At 56.5% G+C, this 24,331-nt stretch overlaps 7 protein-coding genes across 7 annotated transcripts; 4 read left to right on the top strand and 3 right to left on the bottom strand.

The window, feature by feature from the left end:
• INS49_006797 (uncharacterized protein) lies at positions 1-1,853 on the bottom strand (the record flags this gene model as incomplete). The annotated part of the gene is made up of 3 exons (XM_043167565.1): positions 1-773; positions 860-1,508; positions 1,566-1,853. The coding sequence occupies 3 exons, from the start codon at positions 1,851-1,853 to the stop codon at positions 1-3; spliced, it is 1,710 nt and encodes a 569-aa protein (XP_043028709.1).
• A 1,355-nt stretch (positions 1,854-3,208) lies between these two features.
• Positions 3,209-4,439, top strand: INS49_006796 (uncharacterized protein; the record flags this gene model as incomplete). The annotated part of the gene is made up of 2 exons (XM_043167564.1): positions 3,209-4,378; positions 4,434-4,439. The coding sequence occupies 2 exons, from the start codon at positions 3,209-3,211 to the stop codon at positions 4,437-4,439; spliced, it is 1,176 nt and encodes a 391-aa protein (XP_043028708.1).
• Positions 4,440-5,323: 884 nt separating this feature from the next.
• Positions 5,324-6,889, bottom strand: INS49_006795 (uncharacterized protein; the record flags this gene model as incomplete). Its single annotated transcript, XM_043167563.1, has 6 exons — positions 5,324-5,559; positions 5,645-6,087; positions 6,153-6,367; positions 6,498-6,569; positions 6,695-6,715; positions 6,839-6,889. The coding sequence occupies 6 exons, from the start codon at positions 6,887-6,889 to the stop codon at positions 5,324-5,326; spliced, it is 1,038 nt and encodes a 345-aa protein (XP_043028707.1).
• A 799-nt stretch (positions 6,890-7,688) lies between these two features.
• Positions 7,689-8,462, top strand: INS49_006794 (uncharacterized protein; the record flags this gene model as incomplete). The annotated part of the gene is made up of 1 exon (XM_043167562.1): positions 7,689-8,462. The coding sequence occupies one exon, from the start codon at positions 7,689-7,691 to the stop codon at positions 8,460-8,462; it is 774 nt and encodes a 257-aa protein (XP_043028706.1).
• A 1,003-nt stretch (positions 8,463-9,465) lies between these two features.
• Positions 9,466-11,602, top strand: INS49_006793 (uncharacterized protein; the record flags this gene model as incomplete). The annotated part of the gene is made up of 2 exons (XM_043167561.1): positions 9,466-10,946; positions 11,011-11,602. 2 exons carry the CDS (start codon positions 9,466-9,468, stop codon positions 11,600-11,602), a joined length of 2,073 nt encoding a protein of 690 aa, XP_043028705.1.
• A 453-nt stretch (positions 11,603-12,055) lies between these two features.
• Positions 12,056-14,454, bottom strand: INS49_006792 (uncharacterized protein; the record flags this gene model as incomplete). Its single annotated transcript, XM_043167560.1, has 3 exons — positions 12,056-14,180; positions 14,248-14,326; positions 14,415-14,454. The coding sequence occupies 3 exons, from the start codon at positions 14,452-14,454 to the stop codon at positions 12,056-12,058; spliced, it is 2,244 nt and encodes a 747-aa protein (XP_043028704.1).
• A 1,537-nt stretch (positions 14,455-15,991) lies between these two features.
• On the top strand, positions 15,992-16,799 carry INS49_006791 (uncharacterized protein; the record flags this gene model as incomplete). Its single annotated transcript, XM_043167559.1, has 2 exons — positions 15,992-16,420; positions 16,479-16,799. The coding sequence occupies 2 exons, from the start codon at positions 15,992-15,994 to the stop codon at positions 16,797-16,799; spliced, it is 750 nt and encodes a 249-aa protein (XP_043028703.1).
• Positions 16,800-24,331: the final 7,532 nt, after the last annotated feature.

The raw sequence follows: 24,331 nt of genomic DNA, 5'->3' as shown, positions 1-24,331 counted from the left end.
TCATGAGGTGTTTGATGGCTCTACCGGCACTGGAATCACAGAGGTCTTCCTCCTCGTGATGTCTTGAAATTCCTCCAGGGTCATGTTGTCGACAAACTCTAGAATGTCCGGAAATCCGCCCGCCAGGTCCAACATCTTCTTTTCGTAATTACCCAGCTCTGACTCCTCGAGGATCTTCTTTGGGAGGTCCTCCTTGCCCTCGTATACCCAAACCCAACTTCCATCCGTCTTCTTCGCAAGCTCCCAGTCGGCGTTGGTGAGCGCGGCTGCATTCCATTGTTTCTTGTCATCGTAGCCCAAGCCTTTGATTGCGAGGCGGATTCGCACGGAAGGGTGAACCTGCTCGCCTGTATCCTCTAGATACTCGGGCAACTCTTTTCCGTTGTACGAGTTGAGCTTGTGGTACATGCCAGGAGAGCGGGTGATGGTACCCGCAAGAGTGTACATTGGACTGTGAGCTCTGAGGATAGCACCCGTGCTCCATGGCCGCAAGGGGTGATTACCTTCGAGGATGGGGTCAACGGCCCACTTGTAAAATGTTGGGGGGGTCACCTTTGAGACTTTTGCGGCGGATGCCTTCAGGCTGTCTGGTACGACTCTAGTGGCCATTGCGATGATTTTCGGGGGCTTTCCCTTTGCTTTTGGGGCTTCTTTGGTTGGAAGTGCAGCTGCTGAGGGATGGTCGCGGTAATATCTCTCCGTGTCTGCTAGGGCCCGACGGAGGGAGCCGCTGTCAAACTCGACGCCCATACTGACGAGTTGATCCATCATCCCTGATAGAGGCAGTCAGACATCTTCCAAGTGGAAAGAAACACGGAGCCGTTGGTAGGTCCCTTAGAGGATGGGGCATGTTGCTTACAAGCCATGGTCATGTTGGCGATGCCCTGGTCAGGCCAGCCACCACCGACGTTGCCATGGTTTCCAGGAAACCAGACCTGCTTCAGATTGGTGACACCCTTGTTGGAAGCAGGACGCTCCCAGATCGAAGGGCTGAAGGGCGGTCGTGGCTCGTCCAGGGCCAAAGCCTGGAAGGCATTCTGGATGCGGTCCGACAATTTCGTGTCGTAGAAGCGAAGCTCCGAGGTCGTGTGGTCGATGCCGAGCTTTTTCATCCACGCGATCGAGGGGACTCCAAGACTGCCCACGGTATCAAAGACTGCGACTGCCTTGATGGTGATGAGTTTGCCGGAGCCACCGCCTTCGAAGACCCGCGTGAGACCCTTCTCGATGAGCACGCGCCGGTAGTCCTCGGCCGCGTTTTCACCCCTGGGCTTGTTTTCAAAAGGAACACCTGGGTAAGGATCCTTGTAGTTCTTGGTTTGCCAGTTCTGCATGTCTTTGAAGATAGGGTAGAAGAATTCCATGCCTTCGCGAGTGAGGAGGCCAAGACTTCCAATGATGCCGGCGATGCTTCGAGCGGTGAAGGCGCCACGAGAGAAGCCGATGAGGATGATTTCGTCGCCGTCGACGTAGTTGCCGCATATGAATGCATAGCTCTCGCGTATGTGCTGGATACTGTATCAGACATGGCGGAGAAGTGGAGTGTCGCCAGGAAGAGCGCTCACCTCTGCTACACCGTTGCCAAAGGCGCCGCCAGAGAAGGCGTCCGCCATGGTGCTTCCGGTCCCAACGCCAGATTGGTAGTTGATGACCTGAACCGAGCCATCCGAGCAACCACGGTTGAAGGACCGGGCTAGACGAGTAACGTTGGATGGGGGCTGCGGCTTGCCCTTTTCCCAACCTTTGTCCGAGTTCATCCAGGTTCCATCGCAGCAGACGATGAGTCGTTTCTTCTGGCGAGCAGAGGGGGGAGCGGCGGCGGCGGCACTGCTCTGGCGTCTTCCGGAACTCATCCTGGAAAGCTAGCTTGAATGTGCCTCGAGTATGCCGGTGGTTGTTGGATACCTAGGAATTCTGTAGAGATTCAAGGAATTGCTGTTCGACCAATTTCAAAATCAGAGGGATCTGCTTGTTGTCCAGGCTGTGTTCTTGTCTTGAGAAACAGGCGGGAGACGACGCAAAACAATGTCGATTGAGCTAGAACGACCGTACAGCAGGAGCCACCATGCCGAACTCCTCTCAGCAAGGTACTTGAAGGATGTGCTACTGTTAATTCTCAAGAAGGTGCAACTCGCAGTTTGTTCCTACCCAACATCCACTTGCCACCCACTGTGAGAGGTTCACATTTTATGACCGTGTGTCTGCTCCCACATAAATAACTTTCGGAACAGTAAATTGGTCAACAAACCTCAAGGCTGTGTTAAGGACATTGGTTCGAAGAGGAAGCAGTCACGAGTTGTCGTATCTTTCATCCTAGAAACCATGGCACCATGAACCATTCGCCGTCGGAACCCAAGTTGTAGACAGAGAAACTTTTCAGCCTTGTCGAAGGAGCGACTGTATTCATTCTCTGGCTTATTACACTGATCACAGTGCGTGCGCTGGTCATTGGACATTATCGAGGCGGCGCACCGGTGAATATTGGAGGAAACGGTGAAAGACATGTCATCTTCAACAACGTCTATTGAGTTTCAGGCAACCGTCGATTGTTGGAGTCTCTCTTCGCGCTGTGAATCGAAATGATGGTACTTGCAGAGCAAATTCTTGAGCAGAAAAGCATCCAAATTCGCCAAGCTTGAAAAAGTGAGATGGGCAAGAGAGATTCCGTTGGAAGACATACACTCAGCAGCAAGCACTGCATAGTATGCATACCAGGTCTGCCCATGTTGACAGAAGATTATCCTGCCTGCTTACAATTTATTCAGCAGGCGTCTTCTTTGCCTGACTTATGAAGCATCTTCAATCGATTATATCACCATCCGGTCGCCCGCTAGATACTGTTGGAATACCCTCGACGATGTCACCAAATCAACTACTCAAAATCACGCAGTGCAATGCCTTTGCTGAATCGAAATCAACGTCTCAGATGCGGCACGTAGATATTTCCTGACCCCAAAGCCAAGGAATGAAGCGGGATTTACCTAATCGGGCAAGACGGATGAGTCGTGAGTGCGATGGTGAGGTGTGGCGGGCATGCCCAACCAAACGTGGGGGTTGCATGAGATCAGCCGGGGCAGCGGACCACAAGGACATCATCCCACCTCGCATGTCGACCTCCACTTTCTGTTTTCATCGAGCTTCATCTCGGCCATGTGTGGTTCGTGGTTCCTCGCCAGAACAAATTTATCCATAATCTTTTCCTGTGCAAATGGCCCCATGTCAGTCTTCTGTCGACGATGATGTGAGTGACTTCTTCGAGCGTTGCGGGCTCCCTCGAAATACTCGATCAAAATGTTTGGATCTTTCCCGCCGTATATTTCCCAACGAAGAAATCAAGGAGATTGAACCTCAAGGGTATTGCTCCTACACGCTCTGCGTTGGACGTGACACTATTGTTCAGTTCCGACCTACAGTCCACAAGCTCGATGTCAGGGTGACGGACGCTGCTAAAACCATCTATGGAAGCCTTGCGCCGCAGACCAAATTTCTCGAAGTTATAGACGTTTCCACCTCATGCTCGCCTGATGATGTTGGTGGGAATTTACACCGACAGCCCGTGGACGAGGCAGTCGTGATCGACGATGGCTGCCACAAGTCTCACACTTCACTCCACGTCTATTCCTTGTCGAGGATACCAGGCCTGTCTGTAGCCGAGCTACGCGCCTCCGAGGCACAGTCTCCGTCGCCGGAAGCCGAGTTACGGCGGCAGAGAAAAGACGTGGTTAGCGAGTTTGCCAGGTTCATCGCCATCGGTTGGAAGTCCTCACGTTCGGCATCAGACCCAGCTGTCTCGAGTCTCCGCGGCCGGATAGGTGGATCTATCAGATGGAGGCTACAACAAATGAGAGCTCATCTCCCTGCGCGATTCCAGCCCGCCGTGAGAGATATATTGGAGCGGCTGGGTGACATTGAGGCGCTGCCATGGGCTCTGACGCATGGTGATGTCGTCCCGGCGAATATGATGGTTCGAAAATCACAGGGTACCTCATCAAGAGAGATAATTTTGTCTGGCTTTCTGGACTGGGCCGAGGCCGAATATCTCCCATTCGGCGTGGGGATTTACGGTCTCGAGGCCCTGCTGGGCGAGGCTGCTCACGATGGCCGCTTTGGCTACTACCCCGAGGCACAAGAGCTGCGAGAGCATTTCTGGCTAAGGCTAGAGGCCGAGATATCCGAGTTGAGACCTCACACAGGGCCTCAAGACCTCAGGAAGAATTTTGAGGCCGCCCATACCCTCGGTGTATTGCTTTGGCATGGCATTGCATTTGATAACGGTAGATTAGACCGAGTGGTCAACGAGGGGAAGCTTGAGGATGCAGAGGAAGTACGAATTCTTGATCTCTTCTTCGCCCGTAATGAGGAATTTGGGGATGAGAGAGTCACATCTGGGCACAGAGTTGAACCGGACAGGAACAGGTTGGCCACACCTTTAGATTTGAGTAGGGCATTTCCAGACATTTGGGCGTGCATTCGGCATCTAAGTTTTGGGGATAGACGTGTGGGCAGATCCTACTGACATCCTGTTTTTTCCCCCTGCATTTCCCTAGGGTCGAAATCATCGTTTTACTTCATAGGAATGCTCTTATAGGCTCAGGTCACAGATCTGGAGTGGCGAGCGAGGGGAGACATGAGCATACTCATTGCTTCCGACTGAGGACCGTCAAGCAGACCGAAATGGCATTGTCGATTATCATACTACCTACTTTCCTTCCCCTTTTTTAGGTCATATGATGAAACACAGGCACAAATATGTCATCAATCCGCAAGCCGTGAAGTGTTGACGCCGAGCCTAGATCAACAGACCCACGAGCTTCGGCATCTTCTTCACATTGACGTGGTCCCAGAGAAACGTCAAAGGCTAGGTAATCGGGTACAAGCAAGTGGCCGCGATCAACATCAGCTTCTGCATTTCACCGTGGGACCAGTTGATAGCGTCCCGGGTCGGCGATCCCACAGCGTACGAAGACTGCACGGTTATGGAGCCATAGATCTCGGTCAGATTGGCTTGGGCATCGGCCGGCAGTTACTTGGCCTCGCAACCTGACCAGATGTTGAGTGTTCCACCTAGTATACCATGTACAACGGCATTTGGCGTGCCCCAACACATGTCTCACATGTTAACGCGAGCAAATGAGAGGGCAACGACTTCAAACATGCAGATATCCACGAGCGACTATCCAGGCGCCGAGGTATGCGCAGTGCAATATACCTGCAGAAAAGTTCAGCCGTTCTCGTGCAGGAAAAGAACACATTAGCTTTTGTCTACTTTCCAATACATAACGCTCCTTCGCTCAGAGGCGGCCAAGACTGTCTATCTGACCACTTATTTCTTCAAGATCTTCTCCAGCTCCGCAACAACGGCGTCACCCACTTCCTTGGTGCTAGCACTACCACCAAGGTCCTTAGTCACAACGCCGCTGTCGATGGCGTTCTTGACTGCCTGCTCAACGACATCCGCCTCCTTAGGCAGACCAAGGGAGTACCTGAGCATCATTGCAATCGACAGGATTGTGCCGACAGGGTTGACGATACCCTTTCCTGAGATGTCAGGCGCCGAGCCTAGATGAGGTGAGGTGTGTTAGCCCACTGCATTCCTCTCGGGATTTGACGAGCCATCTAGGATTTGGGAGATTTGCGAACTTACCGTGAATTGGCTCGTAGATTCCATTGCACTTGCTCTTGCCATCTGGCAGACCACCAAGACTAGCACTGGGCAGCAGACCAATGCTGCCGGGGATGACACTGGCCTCGTCACTAATGATATCGCCAAACAGGTTGCTCGTCATGACGATTCCGTTCAGCGTACGCGGGCTCTTCACCATCAACATGGCGGCCGAGTCGATCAGCTGGTGCTCGAGCTGGAGCTGGGGGAACTCGTTCTTGAACAGCTCCGTGACGATCTTCCTCCACAGACGGCTGGTGGCCAGGACGTTGGCCTTGTCGAGATTCCAGACCTTGGCAGGAGGGTTCTGCGCCAGAGCCAGGTGAGCAGACAGACGAGCGATCCGCTCTATCTCTGCCTTGCTGTAGGGCTCCGTGTCCAGGGCGAACCCGGACCCGTCGTCTTGCGGCCGCCGAAATAGATACCTCCAGTCAGCTCACGGACGACGACGAAGTCGGTGCCCCGGCAGACTTATGCTTTGAGAGGGGACCTGTCTACAAGAGAGTCGGAAGCGAAGCTGCAGGGCCTCAGGTTGCCATAGGTGCCCAGCTCCTTGCGCAGGGCCAAAATGCCCTGCTCCGGGCGGACGGGAGAAGAGGGACCCCATTCGGGACCGCCAATGGCGCCGAGGAGAACGGCGTTGGCGTTTTTCGCGGCATCGAGGGTCTCCTCAGTGAGAGGCTTGCCGTGAGCATTGATGGAAGCCTGAGGCAGGGTTAGCTGTGTTTTTTTGACCGTGACTGTAGCCCATGGCTCTTGATGCCAGCAGACCCATTCGGCCTCTTTGATGTGGGGGTAGCTACGAGGGTGCGTCCAGAGCGACAGAGATACTTACACCACCAAACAGATGCCCCTGCAGGTTGAACTTGCCAGCCGAAGGGCTCAGAGACTCGACCGTCCTGAGAACCTGTGAATTGGTCAGTACTCCTGGTCAACGACTTGAACCGAGTCCAAGCTCGCGGGGAGCTCGGTTCGAGGCTAGACGATGGTGGCATGCAAGCCAGGTCCGCCCCCGAGTTCCATTTGGCGTACCTTGACTGCCTCGGCCACAACCTGCGTTTCGAAGTTCTGTTAGCATTCGCCCCATTCTCATGACTTCACCCGGAAGTTTAAACAGCTCGTTGCCGGGCGGGACACATCGCAATGCACAGCCTGCAGTGGGCCATTGGCACTCACCTCGGGACCACAGTGGTCACCACCGAGAACAACAATGTCGTGGGTTGCCATGTTGAATTGAGTGGGAGCTTTTCTGAGATAGCTTTGAACAGGAGGGGAAGCGACGGGGTGGTTGGAGTTGCTGGCAAGGTTGATCGACGAGGAAAGCGTGCCCCTCGGTTGCTTTCTGTGCTTTGCACTTTGAGAGGAGCCCCACCTTCCGAGATCGGGGCCGAAAAAGGGTCACTGTCGGGCCACTTCCACTTTTTCTCTTGACAAAACGGGGACAAGGAGCAATTCTGTCTTGTCTCCTGGGCGAATAGCACTCGAGGCAATTGATCAGTCCGCATTGCTCACACTTAATCTTGCTCACGTGTCTAGGTAGGCGGTCGAAACCGCAGTTGCAAGCCGGACGGGTAGTGACATTGGGGCACTCCCCCCGTGCCGAATGCCTGCGGTTCCGATTTAGAGATCCGGGCTCCAAGCTCCGGATTCATGGGTCACCGTGCTGCTGCCCACTTGTGACATGTCTCGGGCAAAGAGCCTCAAATGGGAGGTCGATCATAGGGATCGATCGAATTCTGCCCCTTCCAGACAATTCGCCAGTATCTCGTCTACGTACTTTACATGATACACGTTGAACGCGACGCGGGGTGGCAGTCGAAAATACCACAAGACGTAGGGGTGGGTCGATCCCTGCCTCCCTTGGACACATCGACGCGACAATTAAAGTTGATCAACACGCGTCTTGCAAGCCTCTTGTTATAATTTCAACGTTTCAGCACAATTCACAAAGCAAACCACTCACCTCCCACCGGTCACCATCGTCAACAGAACGCATCGCACGGCCTGGGAAGCCAAGAACTGCAAGATGGTTGAATTCAAAGACTTGCCTGGGGAAATCCGATCCGAAATCTGGGCCGAGTGCCTGTCCGATGCAGACATGCCAGGCGTGTATTTCTTCGACCCGGAGGACTTCGGAATCAAGGAGGAGAGCGAGGAGGACCAGGCCGAATCCGACTGGGAGGTCGAGCGAGAGGTCGTAGTCGCCTTCCCAGCCATCATGCACGTGTGCCACGAGTCTCGCGAGTACGCCAAGAGCCGCCTATCATTCAGGGAGGACACGGTCAGAAACATCAACATCCCATGCCGCCCATACCGGCCAGAGAAGGATGCCTTCTTTGTGCCGTACCGGTACTTCGACGAGTTCATTGCGGCCGTTCGAAAGTCCCAGTTCGACGAGTACAACGGAGAGCTCCCGGAGGGCACGAAGCCCTTCTGCCGAGAGATCGCGCATCTTGCCTTGAGCTCGCACATGCTCATGGACGAGGACGTGGGCACACTCGGATACTTCGTCCCCGATTTGACGGCGCTGCGGCACCTGTCCTTCGTGTTTGGCAACACCGACACGCTCGATTTGTCCAGGCCACTGGCCATGGCCGGCGTGGGGACAGACAAGGCAGAGCTAGTCCCTGGGAAGCCGCGCACTAGGGTCCACGTGGAAGAGGCACTGGACGACCTTATGGGCCAAGCGTCATTTTGGGAGCTCTCTGATGAAGCCACTGCGCCGTGGAATGAGGAGACTGGCGAGTGGCTCTTCGACATGGAAGCGAATACGGTAGAACGTGTCCGTGGGTTGGCCTAGGACATCTTGACAACCGATGTACACATCTACCTACCTTCGTACAACGTACGCAGCTCCTTGAGAACAGTTCGGCACAGAGAATGCGAAGACCTGACCATGGGAATTTGTTCTCCTCTACCGCAGTCGCGCCAACTTTGGAAGTTGGTGTTCAGGAGCTCGTGAGCCTCTAATAAACTTGGCACCTGCCCGCAGGCAGGGAACGGTGCGGGGAAAGCTCCCCGGCACGCACACCTGAATTGGTGCGTGCAGGCTGGCAGTTGAGAGGCCCATCCAACACGATCCGGGCTGGCGGGCCAGGGCCCTGAAACCGGGCCCCCAGCTGGACCTTGCTGTGTGGGGTGAGCTCCAGGGCAGCAGGGCTGCATGCACAGCACGATTCGAAGCTGCCGCTCCAGCAGCCCCAGTGCCCAGGCCCCCAGGTGTGGAACCACAACAACCGGTGCACAGCTGCAGGTGCACAGCTGGAGGCCTTGGCGCCCTTGCATGTGTCTCTGTCTGACGACTGACCTGTCACTCGAGTGACGCCACCTGCCATCCTAAAAGCCGCGCTGCTGTCTCTCATGGCCTTTGTCCCCGGCATAACATCGCAAGTTTCCATGATACGTGAGCCGTTCTGAGCATAAACCGTCGCTGGCCTCTGGTGTCCCCTCTCTGGTGCGTCCGTCTGGTGTGCCCATGTCTATGTCACCAGCTGGCCCGAGACCCACCGGGGCATACAGCACAAGCAGGCAGTGACACGCAGAGGGTTTTGTATGGCAAGCTCATCTTCTCGTACAAGCTCCCTGGTCACTTACGACACGGTCATTCGAAGCGAACCCACTTATCAGGGCTCGACTTCATCAAAGCGACCGGCCAAGCCTCCTGACCTATTTCTAGCGGTGAGGTGTTCTTTAATGACATGAGTCTCTCTCCATTCCGTGGACACTTGCAGACATTTGCCCACGGTCTCGCTCACATCCCCCCCAACCTGCGCGAGATCTGCGTTTGACATCCACGGTCCAAAATGACAGAGGAGGCCTCACAAGCTCCCCCGCCCAAGGACGCCGTGCATCAGGCCGGCGGTGGTGTAAGCGGCGAGGAACACCACGGACACGTCAAGACAGTCCACGAGCACATCTTACGTTATCTTACCAACGTTTTCAACTGCCATGCCGACGAGAACAAGTCATGGCACAAGGCGCAGGCCGCCACATTCATCCGCTGCACCCAAGCAGGCGACCTTGAGTCTCAACACGAGGCGCTGCCCGCCGAACTGGCAACCAAAGAGCAGTTGGACTTCAACGACTTCTTGCACTACATGACCTCAGATGCCAGCAACATTGTCGGGCCCTGCAGAACCAGTGACCAGGATCTCACCTACCCCCTATCCAGCTACTTCATCAGCTCTAGTCACAACACCTACCTCACCGGGAACCAGCTCTATAGCGAGTCAAGCACGGATGCTTTCAAAAATGTTCTGCTAAGGGGGTGTCGCTGCGTCGAGATCGACGTCTGGGACGGTGACGATACGGACTCAGAGTATTCCAGCAGCGACCTTGAGGACGACGACCCCAAGAAGGCAGAGATCTACGCCAAAAGGAAACAGAAGGTAGAGAAGGCCAAGAAGAAGCTCCCCAAGTCGATCTTATCAAAGCTGGAGAAGACGTCACTGGGGAAGAAACTCGACAAATATGTGGACAAGAAGACGGAGCACAAGGCTGCCTCTCCCGCATCACCATCACCCTCGGCGGCAAAGGAAGCCAAGCCAGTGGCCAAGGGAGACGATAAGTCAACATCATCCGCTGTGCTCCAAAAGGTGCCCTCCCTGCCGGTGGCACCCACTGAGCCGCGCGTCTTGCACGGGTACACTCTCACCAAGGAAGTCTCGTTCCGAGACGTGTGCGTGGCCATCAAGGACCATGCTTTCGCCGTGACAGACCTCCCGCTGATCGTGTCCCTCGAAGTGCACGCGGGTGCCCAGCAGCAGGAGATCATGGTCGACATTATGAAGCGGGTTTGGGACGGCCTGCTCGTACCACCTCCCGACAAGGACGCAGGCGTCCTGCCGCCACCAGGCGATTACCGCCACAAGATCCTTGTCAAGGTGAAGTACGCGCCCCCGGGGACAGACACAGCTGCCATATCAGACGAGGACGCGGGCCCGGTCGACCCCGCGGCCGCCGAGAAGAAGAAGAAAAAGAAGCCCTCCAAGATTATCCACGCGCTGAGTGACCTTGGAGTTTACACCCGCGGCGTGTCGTTCAAGTCCCTCACGCAGCCAGAGGCGACCATGCCGACGCACATATTCTCCCTGGCCGAGAAGACGGTCGCGGAGATACACGAGAAGGAGGCTATACAGCTTTTTGACCACAACCGTAAATACATGATGCGGGCCTACCCATCGGGACTGAGAATCGGTTCGTCGAATCTGGACCCGGCATCGTTCTGGAGAAAAGGTATCCAGATCGTGGCGCTGAATTGGCAAAATTGGGACGAGGGCATGATGTAAGTGAACCACCGCCAGTACCAGCAAAGTTCCAAGAGACATATCATTAACATCACCTCGTAGGTTGAATGAGGGTATGTTCGCAGGCACAGGGGGATACGTCCTCAAACCAGAAGGATACCGCTGCGCTAAGCCGGGCCACGAATCGGAGCCACAGCCCGTCGTCACCCACCGCACGCTCGACCTCGAGGTCAAGCTCTTCGCGGGGCAGAGTCTTCCCATGCCGTTGGATGAGACGTCCGCCAAGTCCTTCAACCCGTACGTCAAGCTGGAGCTGCATGTCGAGGAGGGCGGCGAGCGGCACGGGCACCTGGGGCGCGAGGGCGAGGAGGCGGCCCGGCGGGCTGCCTCAAGCGACGAGGACAAGGAGGGCCAGTACAAGGCGCGCAGTACGACGATCAAGGGAACGTGCGACCCGGACTTCAAGGGCGAGAGCCTCGAGCTCAAGGGGATCCCCGGCGTGGTGGAGGAGCTGAGCTTCGTGCGCTTCATCATCCGGGACGACGAGTCCTTCCGCCGCGACGACCTCGCCTCCTGGGCGTGCGTGCGGCTGGACCGGCTGCGGACCGGCTACAGGTTCGTGCATCTGCTGGATGCCAACGGCCAGGAGACCGATGGCGTCCTGCTCGTGAAAGTTAGTAAGAAGGTGTATTAAGCAGCCTCTGGCCTTACGTGCTTCCATCAAGTAGTTCATCTCAAGGTAGCGATCGGCGTTAGGGATCGATGTGTCTTAACTCGACATCCTAAATCAGCATCCTAAGTCAACTTCCACATAGCAAGGTCCATTGTTTGAGGCAGTCAAATTCAAATATTTTCAATTTCCGTCTTGTCCCGCTTGGCCGTACCGCCAGCGCATCTTGACAAGAGCCAGTTCTTTCGACGACAACCTGAACCTAACTAAGGAATATCTTGTATCCCGCTTTCCCTTCGTGTCCTTATCTACCTTAGGACCCTCCCTCCCAGAATGACTCCGAACTCCGAATGCTCCCACGTTGTTACACCTCTCTCTCACTCTATCGACCGCGCGCAGAAGTGGCCACCTCCGGTCTCGGACACCTCATTATCCCTCATCCTCGACCGATGAGATACCTCCATTGCATCTGCGGACCTACCACGCCCAGAGGACCTTGTGGTGGAGCACCCTCGGCCCGAGCCTCTCGTACTCGAACGGCGTGATCCACGAGTCGTTCATAGAGAGCTTCCCGAAGACGCTGCCGCCCTTCCAGACCACGACCTGCTCGTCCATGTCCCTCGCGCTGCGCGACACGAGGATCCTGTCAGCGATGTCGGGCCGCCGGGCGCGCAGCTTCTCCTCGAGGTAGCTGGTGAAGTGCGGGACCTTGGCGCCGCCGCCAATGACCATGATCGAGCCCAACAGGTCGCGAACCTTCTTGTCATCCGTCTTGCCCGCGTTCTGGATCGAGGTCAGGATGGCGATGTCGAGCGGGACGACCGGCATGACTTCGTCCCGCTCCTCGGCGAGCTTCTTCAGTGGGTGCTCCTCCCGCTCGACGAAGATGCCCGGGGGGGGTTGGGACACGTTGTTCGGGGCAGGGCCGCCGTTGGTCTGGGGCACTGGTGTGCCGCCGTTGCGGGATGGACTGGCGTTTCCGTTGGTGCTGTCCTTTCCAAACACGAACGGAGGAGGAACAGGAGTGCTTGCACCTTCGGGTGCGGGTGAAGGGGCGTTGGACGCCTGTGGGGTTCCGTCGCGAGTGAGGTGGTTGAATGGGTTGGGCTTCTCCTTCATCGGCGTGGAGAATTCCGCCCCCGGAGGGATAGCACTGGGTATCTGGTTTATCGAAGGCTTGTTCAGTGACAAAATAGCCAACTGTGCTGCTGAGAAAGGGTCGTCTGGCACTTCCACATCATAGGCGTTGTAGGAGCGGTCGATGAGTTTCCTTCGCCCGCGGAGCTTTGTCGAGTTGTCGAACACTTCTGGGTCATAGAAACCCATGGGAGCCAGGATGACCTCGTCGTACGTCTTGAATTGATACTTGCGGGTGGGCTGGTTGGGAGCGCGGAGGTGAAACTGGAAGAGCTGTACGGAGATGTCTGCCTGGGTCATGGTGCAGTGCTTGATCTTCAGTTCTTCTGCCAGCAAGAAATCATACCGCCTCCGGAGGTTGATATCTGCATAAGGGAAGTTGTCGTAGAGCATCATCTTGATGAACGTCTCCGTCACGTCATAGCCACCGTACTTCAAGTTGACACGCGAGTCCTCGATGCAGAGCCCGTCCTCGACGCAGGTGATCGAGGTCTTTTGCGCACCAACGTCAACAACGCAAGCTTGCGTGTAACCAGCGCCGAAGGTTGCTGCCATGCTCTCTTGTATGAAACAGGTCTTTGAGAATTCGAACCAGTTCATACACGACCGCAATGCCTGCTCAACATATTTCTTGTCGTATAGGTCGGGGATGATAAAGACGCAACTGTAGTGTTTCCAAGAGCTATTCTTAGTCAAGCCGAGTTCTTGTCGGATTGATTTATCAAGTAGAGTCTCGAAGTCATCGTATAGATGCTCGGCTGCCGTGTAGTCGTCTTCATTCATCCATCCTTGTTGTATTGGCCACCACAACTTGAACTTGGGGCTTGAATCGTCGGGAACTCGCAGGGCTTCGTTGCCGATGAAGCAAGACGCAACGGAATTGGGGTCCTCCAAGGACTTGACGTCGGTCCACTCGACCTGCAGAGGATCATTGTGGACAGGAATGACCTCGGGGTCAGCCCGCCGGTTGTAATTAACCACCAGCTCTTTAGAGTTTGGCAGGACCTTTCGCTTGTTGGCGCGCATGTCGATCTTCAAGTCGCTGCACATCTTGTTGTACTTCTTCGACCATTCTTCCCCGTATTGTTCATCGGTGGTCTTGGCCTCAAATTGTCGCCGGGGTAGCGCCTCGTACTGCTCGGCCTCTGTCTGGGGAAACCTCGTCGCCAGGGTCATGGGTATCGTCTTCGGTAGTGCATCGCTGGCAAAGCCTATCCGCAGGTTTTGGCTGCCAGGGTGGATGATGATGATGCGTGAGGGATCAGAGGCGTTCTTGCCAGGCACACTGCCGTCTTCGGCCTGGGCTTCATATTCGTCCTCTTCCGGCAAACCCAGCGGGACCTCCCCCTTAGGATTCAAGGCGCGCTCGCGATCTCTGTCCTTGGCATTCTGTGCGATTCTGTCGAGGTTCGCATCGAATTGGAGTCGCAATGGTAGGATTTGTGTGTCACGCTTCATATACTCGCTGACGGGGAAGGAACCATCAGTATATGTCTGTGGCCGCAAGCATGGTAGAGGTGGGAAAGACTCACGTGTAGTAGTTCTTCTGGTTGATTGGGACAACGTCCGGCCAGCTGCTCTGCTTCATGCCATTGTCCGTTCGCTCGAGACCTGCGTGGTGTCAGCCATGATGCTTTGCCCGGTGACGGGCTAACCAGCATGTGGTGGCCCGTCGCGGCTTGTGCTCAGGGATGCTTACCCTCCCGCGCGAGGACGCGCTCGCTGACTTTTCCAACCATCGTGGAGTATGGCTGGTAGGTTGGACGGCGATGAGGATGGGGATGGAGTTGACGACGAGCGTGAGGGTGAGGTTGTGGGGTTTGGGGAGGCGAAGGGCTGAAGGCGCGGATTACATCTCGAAAATCTCCAGTTGGCCTGGCAGTTCGTGGCCCAGAGCTCCAATTGCGCCGCCTGCAGCATCGCGCGCAACCACAGAACCCTGGTCGAGAAGCACTCGGAGTGACAGTGCTGCTGCTGTCCGGCCAGAGTTTAGTGTCCATTCTTGGCTTAGCGCCCGTCAACCTCACAGAGCTGGCCCGTGCCGTCTGCCGTGCAGGAGTGCAACACCACCTCAAGATTCACTCTTCCAGGCTCACTCAACCTGTACTGTTGATCAGTTTCTTCTCCTCGGCTTTACATGTCATGATGACAGTCTCTTGTCTCCCTACAGTTAATGAGATCACCTCTCTCTCTCTCTCTCTCTCTCTCTCTCTCTCTCTCCCTCTCTCTCTCTCTTCTTGCAAAGACAATCCCTGAATCAGGGCTAAGAGCCTTGAGGAATCTCTCCAGGCTTGATGCTTGGGTTACTAGGACTGAGAAGCTCACAACCAGGTCTGCTGACTGACTGTTGTTCTCCGTCAGAAGCATATAAGCCTGGCTTAAGGCTCACACGGTATCTGGAGCTTTCGCATATTCGTTCTTCAATATAGGTATTCTTTTATTCTACAGAATTCATTCTTAGAAGTGATAACAATCCCGGCCTGCGTGCCCTAACCTTGAAGCCTCAATGTGGTACGAGTTGAAAAGACTCCCTTCAAAGCCAAGACAGAGCATCGCCAGTTGCTGGCAGCAAACCATCACACAGACAGTGGGCTGATGTTATACGAATTGTCACAAGCCATTCCCACCCATGACTGTGTTTAATCAGAGTTACAGGTCAAAGAAGTCAAAGAACAACAGACTTCAAGTGGTACTGCCCAGACATGTGTGGATACTACCATCAGAAGCTGCCGCAAGATTAACTTCCAGTTGGATAAACTCCACAATGCCAGTCCCACAGGTGGCCCAGGCCTCAGCAAGTCATCAATCATACTGATCCGATTGCTTGTCAACAATTTCTTCTCTTATTACAGTATATGTTCTGATTCTGAACAGCGTTCCAGTCTCCCTCCGGAACATGGGATGGGGGTCACCTGACACTGATGACGTATTCTGCTTGCGGCCATCAGAAACAGCGCGGCGCCTAGCAACTGAACACACATCACTCTGCAACTTCACTCAGCAAACATCGTTTTTCCAAAATCCCATTGACCAACAGGTGTTTTCATCCTACCTTATGATTGACCATCCGTCCTTTTGACCAGGATAAAGAGAGCTGCATGAGCTCCACAGGCTGCAAGAGGACAACAAGGCGCTTGACAACAACACCCACATCAAGCATTCATTCCAGGGCGGGCAGCCAGCCAGCAAGCCGTCCTATCAGCTTACCAGCTCCCCAAACCGGACAAACACCAGTCGACTACCACAACTCACAGTCGAGCTTGTCCTTGAGCGAAAATGCCGCCCATTCCCATCTATGCTCACAGCCCCATCAACGCGGCCAAGGCCGCCGGAGCGTCTCCCGAGACGGCAGCAGCAGAGAAGGCCCAGAACGCACCTCCTGACTCGAGCCTTCCGACGACCACAGCAGCCGCCAGTGCTGGGCCACCAGCCGCGGGCCCAGGATACCCAGCAGCGCAGCCAGGAGCTGTGCCAGCCATCCCGGCCCCAACGGGCGCTGCGCAGCGACATTACTCACCGATCCAGCCGACTCCAACTCAACCACTCCCAGGGACCCAGGGCCCACCGCCGCCTCAGCCCGGGGCAGTTCCAGTGCCGCCCGGAGCAGGCGGCCCACCCCCCAGGGTGACAGCGACGTCCACAATTCCACCCCCGCCCAGGGCCGGGGAGACAACCGCCGCCCCACAACAGCAGCAGCAGCAAGCCGTGCCCTACCCACCTCAGATGGCAATCCCCCCGCCCGCGGGGTCCTCCACCTCGTCAGCAGCAGCGCCCGCAGCCCAGCGCGGAACCTCGACGGCCTTCGCCCCCCCGGCCCGCGGCCGGCGCCTCGCCGCTGGAGCACCCGCCGGGCTACCAGCAGAACGTCCACGCGGGGGAGATGGACCGGTACCAGCGGGCGCGGCAGGACGCGCTGGAGGCCGAGGAGCGGGAGAGGAGCGGCAGCTTTGGGAGCCTTGGCGGCGGCGGTGACGGCGCGGACGGGGAGGGCATCTGGAGCTCCGCGAAGAAGCTCGCGGCGACGGCCGGGGAGAAGCTGGCAGGCGCCGAGGCCGAGGTGTGGAAGAGGGTGAACAAGGGGTGACGAGGTAGTCCTTCAGGGTTTGTCAGGGGCGAAGGGAGGCGGAGTCGGGCCTTTCGTGGTTGCGAGAGTTCAATAGGGGAAGTTTTGTTGGGGGTTGGTCACTCATGACGTGACGGAAGAGCGTGCTCGCCCCGGTGTATCATATTCAGCAGTAGCACGTAGCAGTTGAGAAAGCACGCAAATACAGTAGTACTTGCGCGTTCCGCGCGCGCCTCTATACCGAGCCTCTCAGCCGCCTCCTGGCTCATCTCGATGACTTTACCTGTCGGGCTAGGTGTCCGCGAGTAAATTATCAAGAAACCTTCCCTTCTCGTCTGGACACCGCCAGGTCTCTCCGGGGAACCAAAAGCCTCGGCATCCTCGGACGACTGCGCCATTCGTGGTAGGATATGACCGTTCGATATACTCGGTCAGCCTAGGAGTTTCTGTGCACGATAGAGAGCCAAGCCACCCCCCAGGGGAAGGAGGGGAGGGCGCCCAGAGCCAGGAGCTGGAAGAAGGGGGGTGGGGGGTGACACAAAACCCGCGCAACGAGCCCGGCAGTTCCGTCATCGGTCTGGGAACAAGCGCAGGTATCGACAAGTAAATAGAGTAGGTTGTGACCCGAGAAGACAGATGGAGGAAAAAAAGTTTCTGCCGCCGTTTTGCCTTTTCTGGCGCGCTTCTATTTACAGCAAACTCGCGGGAGATTAAAAGCAGACCTTGTGCATGCAGGTCGATCCCTTCGCTGGGTTCCAATTTAATTGGGGCCATTGCTACAGTATCTACGTGACCTGCCCTGCAGGGCGGGCAGTGGAGGGTGCTCAAAGCCAAGAACGCATGTTGGCTGGTTGGATGATGGATGGGAGGGTGGGCTACTTTGCGCGCACAGGGCGGGACGAGGTGAGGCTGTGTCCAGACATCAAACGATCCGCCTGAGCAAGATAGTGCGGGTTGTTGGTTGTTACCGGTAATGGGGGTCGACCCGTCGATCTTGGGAAACGTCGCCATGGGAGAGGCGCAGCGGGGACGCTTTCAGGGGGGGTTTTGGAAAGTTTTGTTTTCCAACCCCGAGGTTTGAACCTAGGCAGACAAGAAAGAAAAGGTTTCGGGCGGGGAGACTTGCGAGAGGACGGCACTCTCGCAAGCAGTGCCTCTGCCAGGATGGGCTTCGATTGGATACGAGGTACATGGCTGCGATGAACGAATTGCAAGCCACTCGACAGACGAGAGAGACAGGAAGAAAGGAAGGGTGAGATAATGCTGCCGTTGCAGTAGCCCACGGCTCACATTTGCGCTGGCTCACTCTGCGTGGTGGATCGAGAGGACTCGTCAGTATGCGCGAGAGCGACCAATCAAGTCCTCGGGCTTACACGCGATGGCCGTAGCCTGACACGCTGTGGTGTGAGTAACCTCGCACGGCGCGGCAGGGCTGCGAGCCAGGCTGGGCCGGACAAGAAACCGGCGGCCTCTCTCACCTGGGTGAGGGAGGTGTGGGGGAGGGGTTGTGGTGGGCAAGGGGAATTGCGAAATGTGCCCAGCCAGCAGCGGAGGGCCGCATCGCGTCACCATTGGACACCTTGTGATCTCCATAGGAGTCGAAATATAGACCGCGGCGCCGACGGCTGCTAGCGAGCGATCCCGGTCAACTTCCCAATCCAGCCGGGTTTGTCATGCGACAAATCGCTAATCTCTGGCAGACGGCCCTTGAAGAGAAACACGCCGGCCCCTGTTACGGACCCTCCGGAGGAAGGTCGATGGTGTCGATGGTCCGTGGACCCACAGAAAGAACAAATCTTCGAAGGTGCCATGGAAGCACTGGGCTCTCGGCTGGTTGGGTAAGGTGAGCAAATCGAAACGGCAACGGCCCAGTCTCGCAGTGACATCCTGGCCTCTAGGGCTGCTGGGCTGCTGGGCTGCTGGGCTATTGGGCCACCGGGCGGGAAACTTCGCCCGACTGCCTCAGAATAGGAGACGGCGCCGTACAGGCCGCGGGTAGCTTGCGAAAGATGCGATGACGGGTTGGGAGGCGCGCCCAGCGCCCGGACGTTGCAGACGTCAGCGTGCGCCCGCAAGCTCTTCCCGGACAAGCGGTAGCTGCCTACTGGGCTGCAGGCCAAAGATGTCGCTCGGAACATGGTCCTACGGTAAGCGGGGCCTGATAGGCACACCAGAGTTGACATCTTTGGTATGGATTCAGGCTGAGGTCGAAACCCAACGAGGCTCGATCACAGTCCACCTCAAGTCCCAACCCCACACACTCGAGGGACACGATCCCGTGCCGTTCGACTGACGAACTGGAATGCGTTGCATGCAGGTACAGCCCATAGTCTCAGGCACAGCGGGTCTCATGGAGGCGCCGACAAAGGGTCTTTATGGTTCATGGTGAGTGCCGCGGCACGTCTTGATTAGGTGAGGGTGCTGAACCCGCTGGTGTCGATGCTTAACTGGCCAGAAACCTGGGAAACTTTTGAGCCCGCGGTGGAGTTGAGAAGAGCGCATGAATGGACTTGTCGAGGGGTCCCTTGCACACATCAGGCTATAAGTCACGTCAATATTGCTGTGTTGTCGACGATTGAAGGGCCGACAGGATGGGGTACCCATGTACCTGCCCGTGCTTGAGCTTTTTGAGCACGAGGGGAGGTCGGCACCTAGCAATACGCGGGCTGATCAACAGCGGATTCCATCTTATCGTGTCCCCTGCGTTCTGTTGACTACCATGGCACGGGCATGGCTGTTAAGGATCGTCGCCTGTGGCCTTTGCCTGGGTCAAGGGGAAAAAAGGAATGGAGCGATCAGCATGTTGGGTTCTGATTTGCCTCGTACTAGGTAAAAGTCTGCGCGCGGCATCGATGCCAGGCCTGTGATGGACAAGCTAGCCAGCCTGATTCTACGTCGGAATGATGGCACACCATCCACAGCGCAAACTCGTAAGCCTGCCTAGTAGCTTGATCGATCGGCCAGAGGAGTTGACATGGAGTTGTGTGCCGTGCTCGTGCTACTCGTGCCGAGGAGAGCCATGGCGAATACATGGTAGATGGCAGGAGACCCTCAGGCTAAGTGAGGACTTGGTAGTGTATAGAGGCGAGTCAAGGCTTGCCATGGCGCTCGAGGGTGGTGATGTACGCGTCCGGCCTCACGAGACTTGCCAAAGCCGCTCAGTAGCTCTCGGCGACGTCAAACGTGCCAAGAGGCGCCAGAAGACCAGGCAGATCCCGAGACGATATGATCTGCCGCAGTCCGGCTGCCCGACAGCCTCAGAACAAGACTGGCAGCGGTGGCAGGAGCAGGAGCAGGAGCAGAGAGGTGAAGCGAAGCACCAAAGCCGTTACCGGGTACCGATTGGATCTCCAGGGAATCTGATTCACCAGGCGCTTTCATCGTATCACTTGTGCAGACTGTGACAGGGCCCAAACTGGCGATGAAGGAGGAAGGCCCAGACGGGCAAGGTGCGGCAAGGCCGCGGTACACGTCGGTCAGGCTGGGACCCTAAAGAAGTCTATTTGGGCGGACGACGCGCAGTGCTGGCCGGGGTGGGCAGGGGAGAGGGGGAAGGTTTTGACAGGAGCTGACTGGAAGCATACAAGTCAAGCCGAGCCGTGATGTTCAGGCGAATTCGGATTGAGATTGAGTGCACTTTGACAGCAACTGGCTGGTGTTGGCAGTGTCAATCTGGAGTCTGCCCAAGTCCCAGTCCAGGTCCAAGAGCGAGTCTGGGCCTAAGCACCAAGCTCGAGCGTCAGGACAGGACCAGACAGCGACTTGAGTTCTGCCGGAGGTGGAGGGGTGGAGGGGTGGTAGCTGATGACTGATGACTGGCAGGCGGGTCGGCAACTTGCAAGTTGGAGGTGGGCGGGGTGGAGGCGGGGTGGGGTCGCCACTGCAGTCTGCTGTCCGCAGTCTGCAGCGGGCTGCATGTGGGTGGTGGGCCGCGTCTGATTTGCATGGGTCCGAGGCTCTGACACAGGTCCTGAAACACCTCGACCCCTGAGACTCTTTCTGGTGAGCCAGTGAGCCCCCCTCGCGTCGCCCGTCCATCTAATCTAGACACGCTACGCCCCTACGCCTCTTGGGGTAAACCACGGGTCTTTAACCACTGTGGTACCTGGGTGTATGTATGTTTGTGTCGCTGCTGCACACTGCACACAGTCGCTGTACGCGATGTCCTCCGTCCTCGACCCCCCAGGTACTGTTGGGCTTAGTTGGTGTAGGCTCTCTGGGCCGTGCTGCAGTGTGTGTCCGACAGCGCGCCTCATTAATCAGGCAAATCCCGACCACGGCTGGTTTCGAGTTTCTACCAGTTGTTGGGACCGAAACCCGGGCGGCAGAACAGCATTCACAGTCCAAAACCACAAGTGAGTTACAATTCTGTCGGCCCATCCGTCTCAATTGACAGACTCATCCATCAGGTTCTGAGGTGCTATGGCACGGCATCGTGGACTTGGATGCTACCCTACACAGTATCTCCAGCAGACAGGTACCCCAGGTACTTGGAGCCTGCGCCCAGCAGGCACAAGCCCTCGTCAGAATCTAATGTGTCTGACTGGTCCAGATGTCCCCATCGGATGCCCAGGCGCCCCACCTGCCCACCTTTCCACCTTGCCCACTCCTGCCTGGACCCCGGACCCAAGACCCAGACCCCTTGCCTTGCCTTGCTTCCTTCCGCGTCTGCAGGGCGCATCTGGCCAATCCGACCTGTCCGCCTCATCCACTCAGAATGAACCTCAAACTCTAGCCTGCCCCCGCTCTCGTGCCTCTTCCAACGACACATGTTCCGCTCCGCCAAAACATCGCCGGCTGCACGCCCGGCAACTATACCCGCCCTCCTCCCATATACCCTCTTTCGACTTGTTTCTTGTCAAGTCATGTCAGCTCAGCTAATGCCAGGTCGCGTCAGCACTCCCCAACGCTCACCCAGCCTGTGCTCTGGCCGTGCAGAGAGAGAGGGAGTGAGAAAGAAAGTGGGTGTGTGTGTCCTGGCTGATGCACACTCTCATCCCACCACACTCTGTCCGTGAGGATATCGTAGGCAGTCTTCATCAGCCCATCTTATTCCAATTAACATTACTCGGCTAGCCAGTGCAGCGAAACACCCCCCCCCCCCGCCAAAGGCAGGCTGGCCTCGGACGAATCGACTACTGGTCATTGCCCTGGATCGCGCTGTCAAGTCTGCGCTAGAGACCCGTGTTCCAGATTCCCTCCACTCCATGTCCTCAAATCATCGCTTCTGTCTGATGTCTCTCGGCACCTTGCCGGATTCAACATGACCTCAAACCCAGCCTCACCACCACCCGTCACCTCCCCAGAAGCTCGACGCACCAGCTTCGGATGGCCGAGTCTAATTATCCCCAGATCTACCGGTCCACTCGCAATCCTCCCCAACACCGCCCGCGCCCGCGCCCACAACACAGACGGGCCGTGGGCTTACGTACCTTCCTTCCCGGGCGCTTCTCTATTTTTGCTGTGCAATTGCGGTGCTGTGTGCCAGATTCGCCGTAGTCAGAGGGCCGGCACAGGCTGGCTGATAATACAGCCTCCGTGTCATTCGACGCTGTCCAATCGCAAAATTCCTGCCTCGTCTTCTCCTTAGCCTGGATATCGAATCACCAGAGGCCCAGAATCTGGCGGCCTTGATCTACTGGTTCGGCCGTCCATCATATCGGAATCAAGATTCACGGTCGACAGGACCCATCCTTGCTCGAGGCGCCTGGCACATGTCTACCGAGGGCATCTACAGCACCACAGCATCTGCTGTTGATACCACCGTCGTCGTCCGCTTCCAGACGCTACCGCTAAGATTCCACGATTCGCGGCGAGAGCACGATGGTTGGGCCCGGGTCTCCAAGACTCAAACCCCTTCGTTGTCCAGAGCCGGTCGTTTTCCCTGATGCCAAATCGTGCGAAATTGTGCCAAATAGCCTTTGACTAGATCAGGACTTCTTTTACGAGGTCGGTTTGGCGCTCGTCATCCTTACCACGTCACCCAGTATGACGGCATCGTGGAGTTCTCCGTGGGCCACAGCTTCGCCAGCGTCTTGTTGCGGCTGAAACCACCGACCTGACCGTTGTTCAATCTCCCCAGCCCAGTCTAGCCCAGTCTAAGCAACTCTGCACAATCCTCTCCCACCTGCTCACTGGTAGTTGCCGAACTTTCCATCTGATGTGGGTATGAGAACTGAGACAAGCGCCCCCTCGTCGGTATCCATCGACCCCCCCCCTCCCAACGACCTCAAGCCTTGCTGCTCCACTACCAAGGGCTCAGGGCTGAACAGACGGAGGGACGGATGGATGGACTGGATGAATTAGATCCTCATCCTCGATGCAGAGGATAAACATTCATTCCGCTCCTGTCCCGGTTATTGTCCACTCTCGCCCCTGCCTGTTGGGTACAGTAAGCCGACGGAGGTGGTGCACTGAACAGCGCCCGCCCGTGGCAGCCAGCCGGTCGTGAGGTCGTTGACGGCGTGCTGTTCGGTGTCCGCTGTCTGATGGCCCCGGCCTCCCTTTCTTCTCTTGATCAATATCCCCACGTCCCTCGTGTGCCATGGTCGCCCTCGCCCTTGCTCTTCTCGCAAGCCGCGACCTTGTTGCAGAGTCCGTGGGCAGACATGACGAGGTACCCAGTGGACCCTTGCTCCCTACGTCCAAAATAAGAACCTACGGGGACCGTCCCTGGCTCGTCGGCCTTCTCTGCTCCCCACTGAGAGGCAACGCTAGAGGTCCAGTTCCCACACATCATCGAGGTCCAGATGCAACCCTGTCAACCCTGTCAACTCTGTTTAAAGTTGAATCCTTGCCAGACTTGCTCATTTGAGCGAGGCCAAGCAGATCTCTTACTGCCCACCCTCTCTCGACTTCACGGACGACAGGGCAGGCTTGTATCAGGGATTCCGGCTCACCACCTACCGACGTTCCGAACCTGTCCTTACCAGACTATTGGACTATTCAGGGTTGATGCCTCTTGATGCTACGGTACATTCTTTTATACTGCTGGGGTCCTCGTGCACTGCCCCTCCATCTGGCCTTTCTCTGCCCATCTTCCCCCCGTCGTGCCCACTGTCCCTCCAGGACTTTTTTCCCAGCCCGCCGCCCAGTCACTCCTTTTCCTGCTTTCTCAGCCTGCCTATAGCGCCCTCCCCGCTATCGATCGCTGCTCTATAATATAGCAAGAGCTGGCCCTCTTCCTCGCACACTGCCTGCGCCCCATCCGTCACGTCGTCAACGAGTTGTACTTTATACAATTCATCACACTCCTTTAACCCTGTCCACCCCCGAAAGCAACAACACTGGCCAACGGCCATCCGCCGTCGACACGAGGCTCTGCAATCTTTTCTTCCCATTGTTTCACACACAGAGGTTGCTTGACTCGAGATCTCGACCGATATCCGATCCCAAGATCTACGCGTTCCTTACTTTAACCACCCACCATCCCTTACCCTGACAGCTTTTCAGAGGCGACATCCAAGCACCAGCGCGGACCTTTGGGCCATATCGGACATTATTTTCTCTTGCCCTGTTCCCGGCCTGCCTATATTACCAAGTAAGTTACAAAG

This window comes from Diaporthe citri, assembly GCF_014595645.1.
Source record: "Diaporthe citri strain NFHF-8-4 chromosome Unknown scaffold_2, whole genome shotgun sequence".
Lineage (NCBI taxonomy): Eukaryota > Fungi > Ascomycota > Sordariomycetes > Diaporthales > Diaporthaceae > Diaporthe > Diaporthe citri.
Note: the sequence above shows the minus strand (reverse complement) of the source record. Positions and strands in the feature narration are given on the sequence as shown.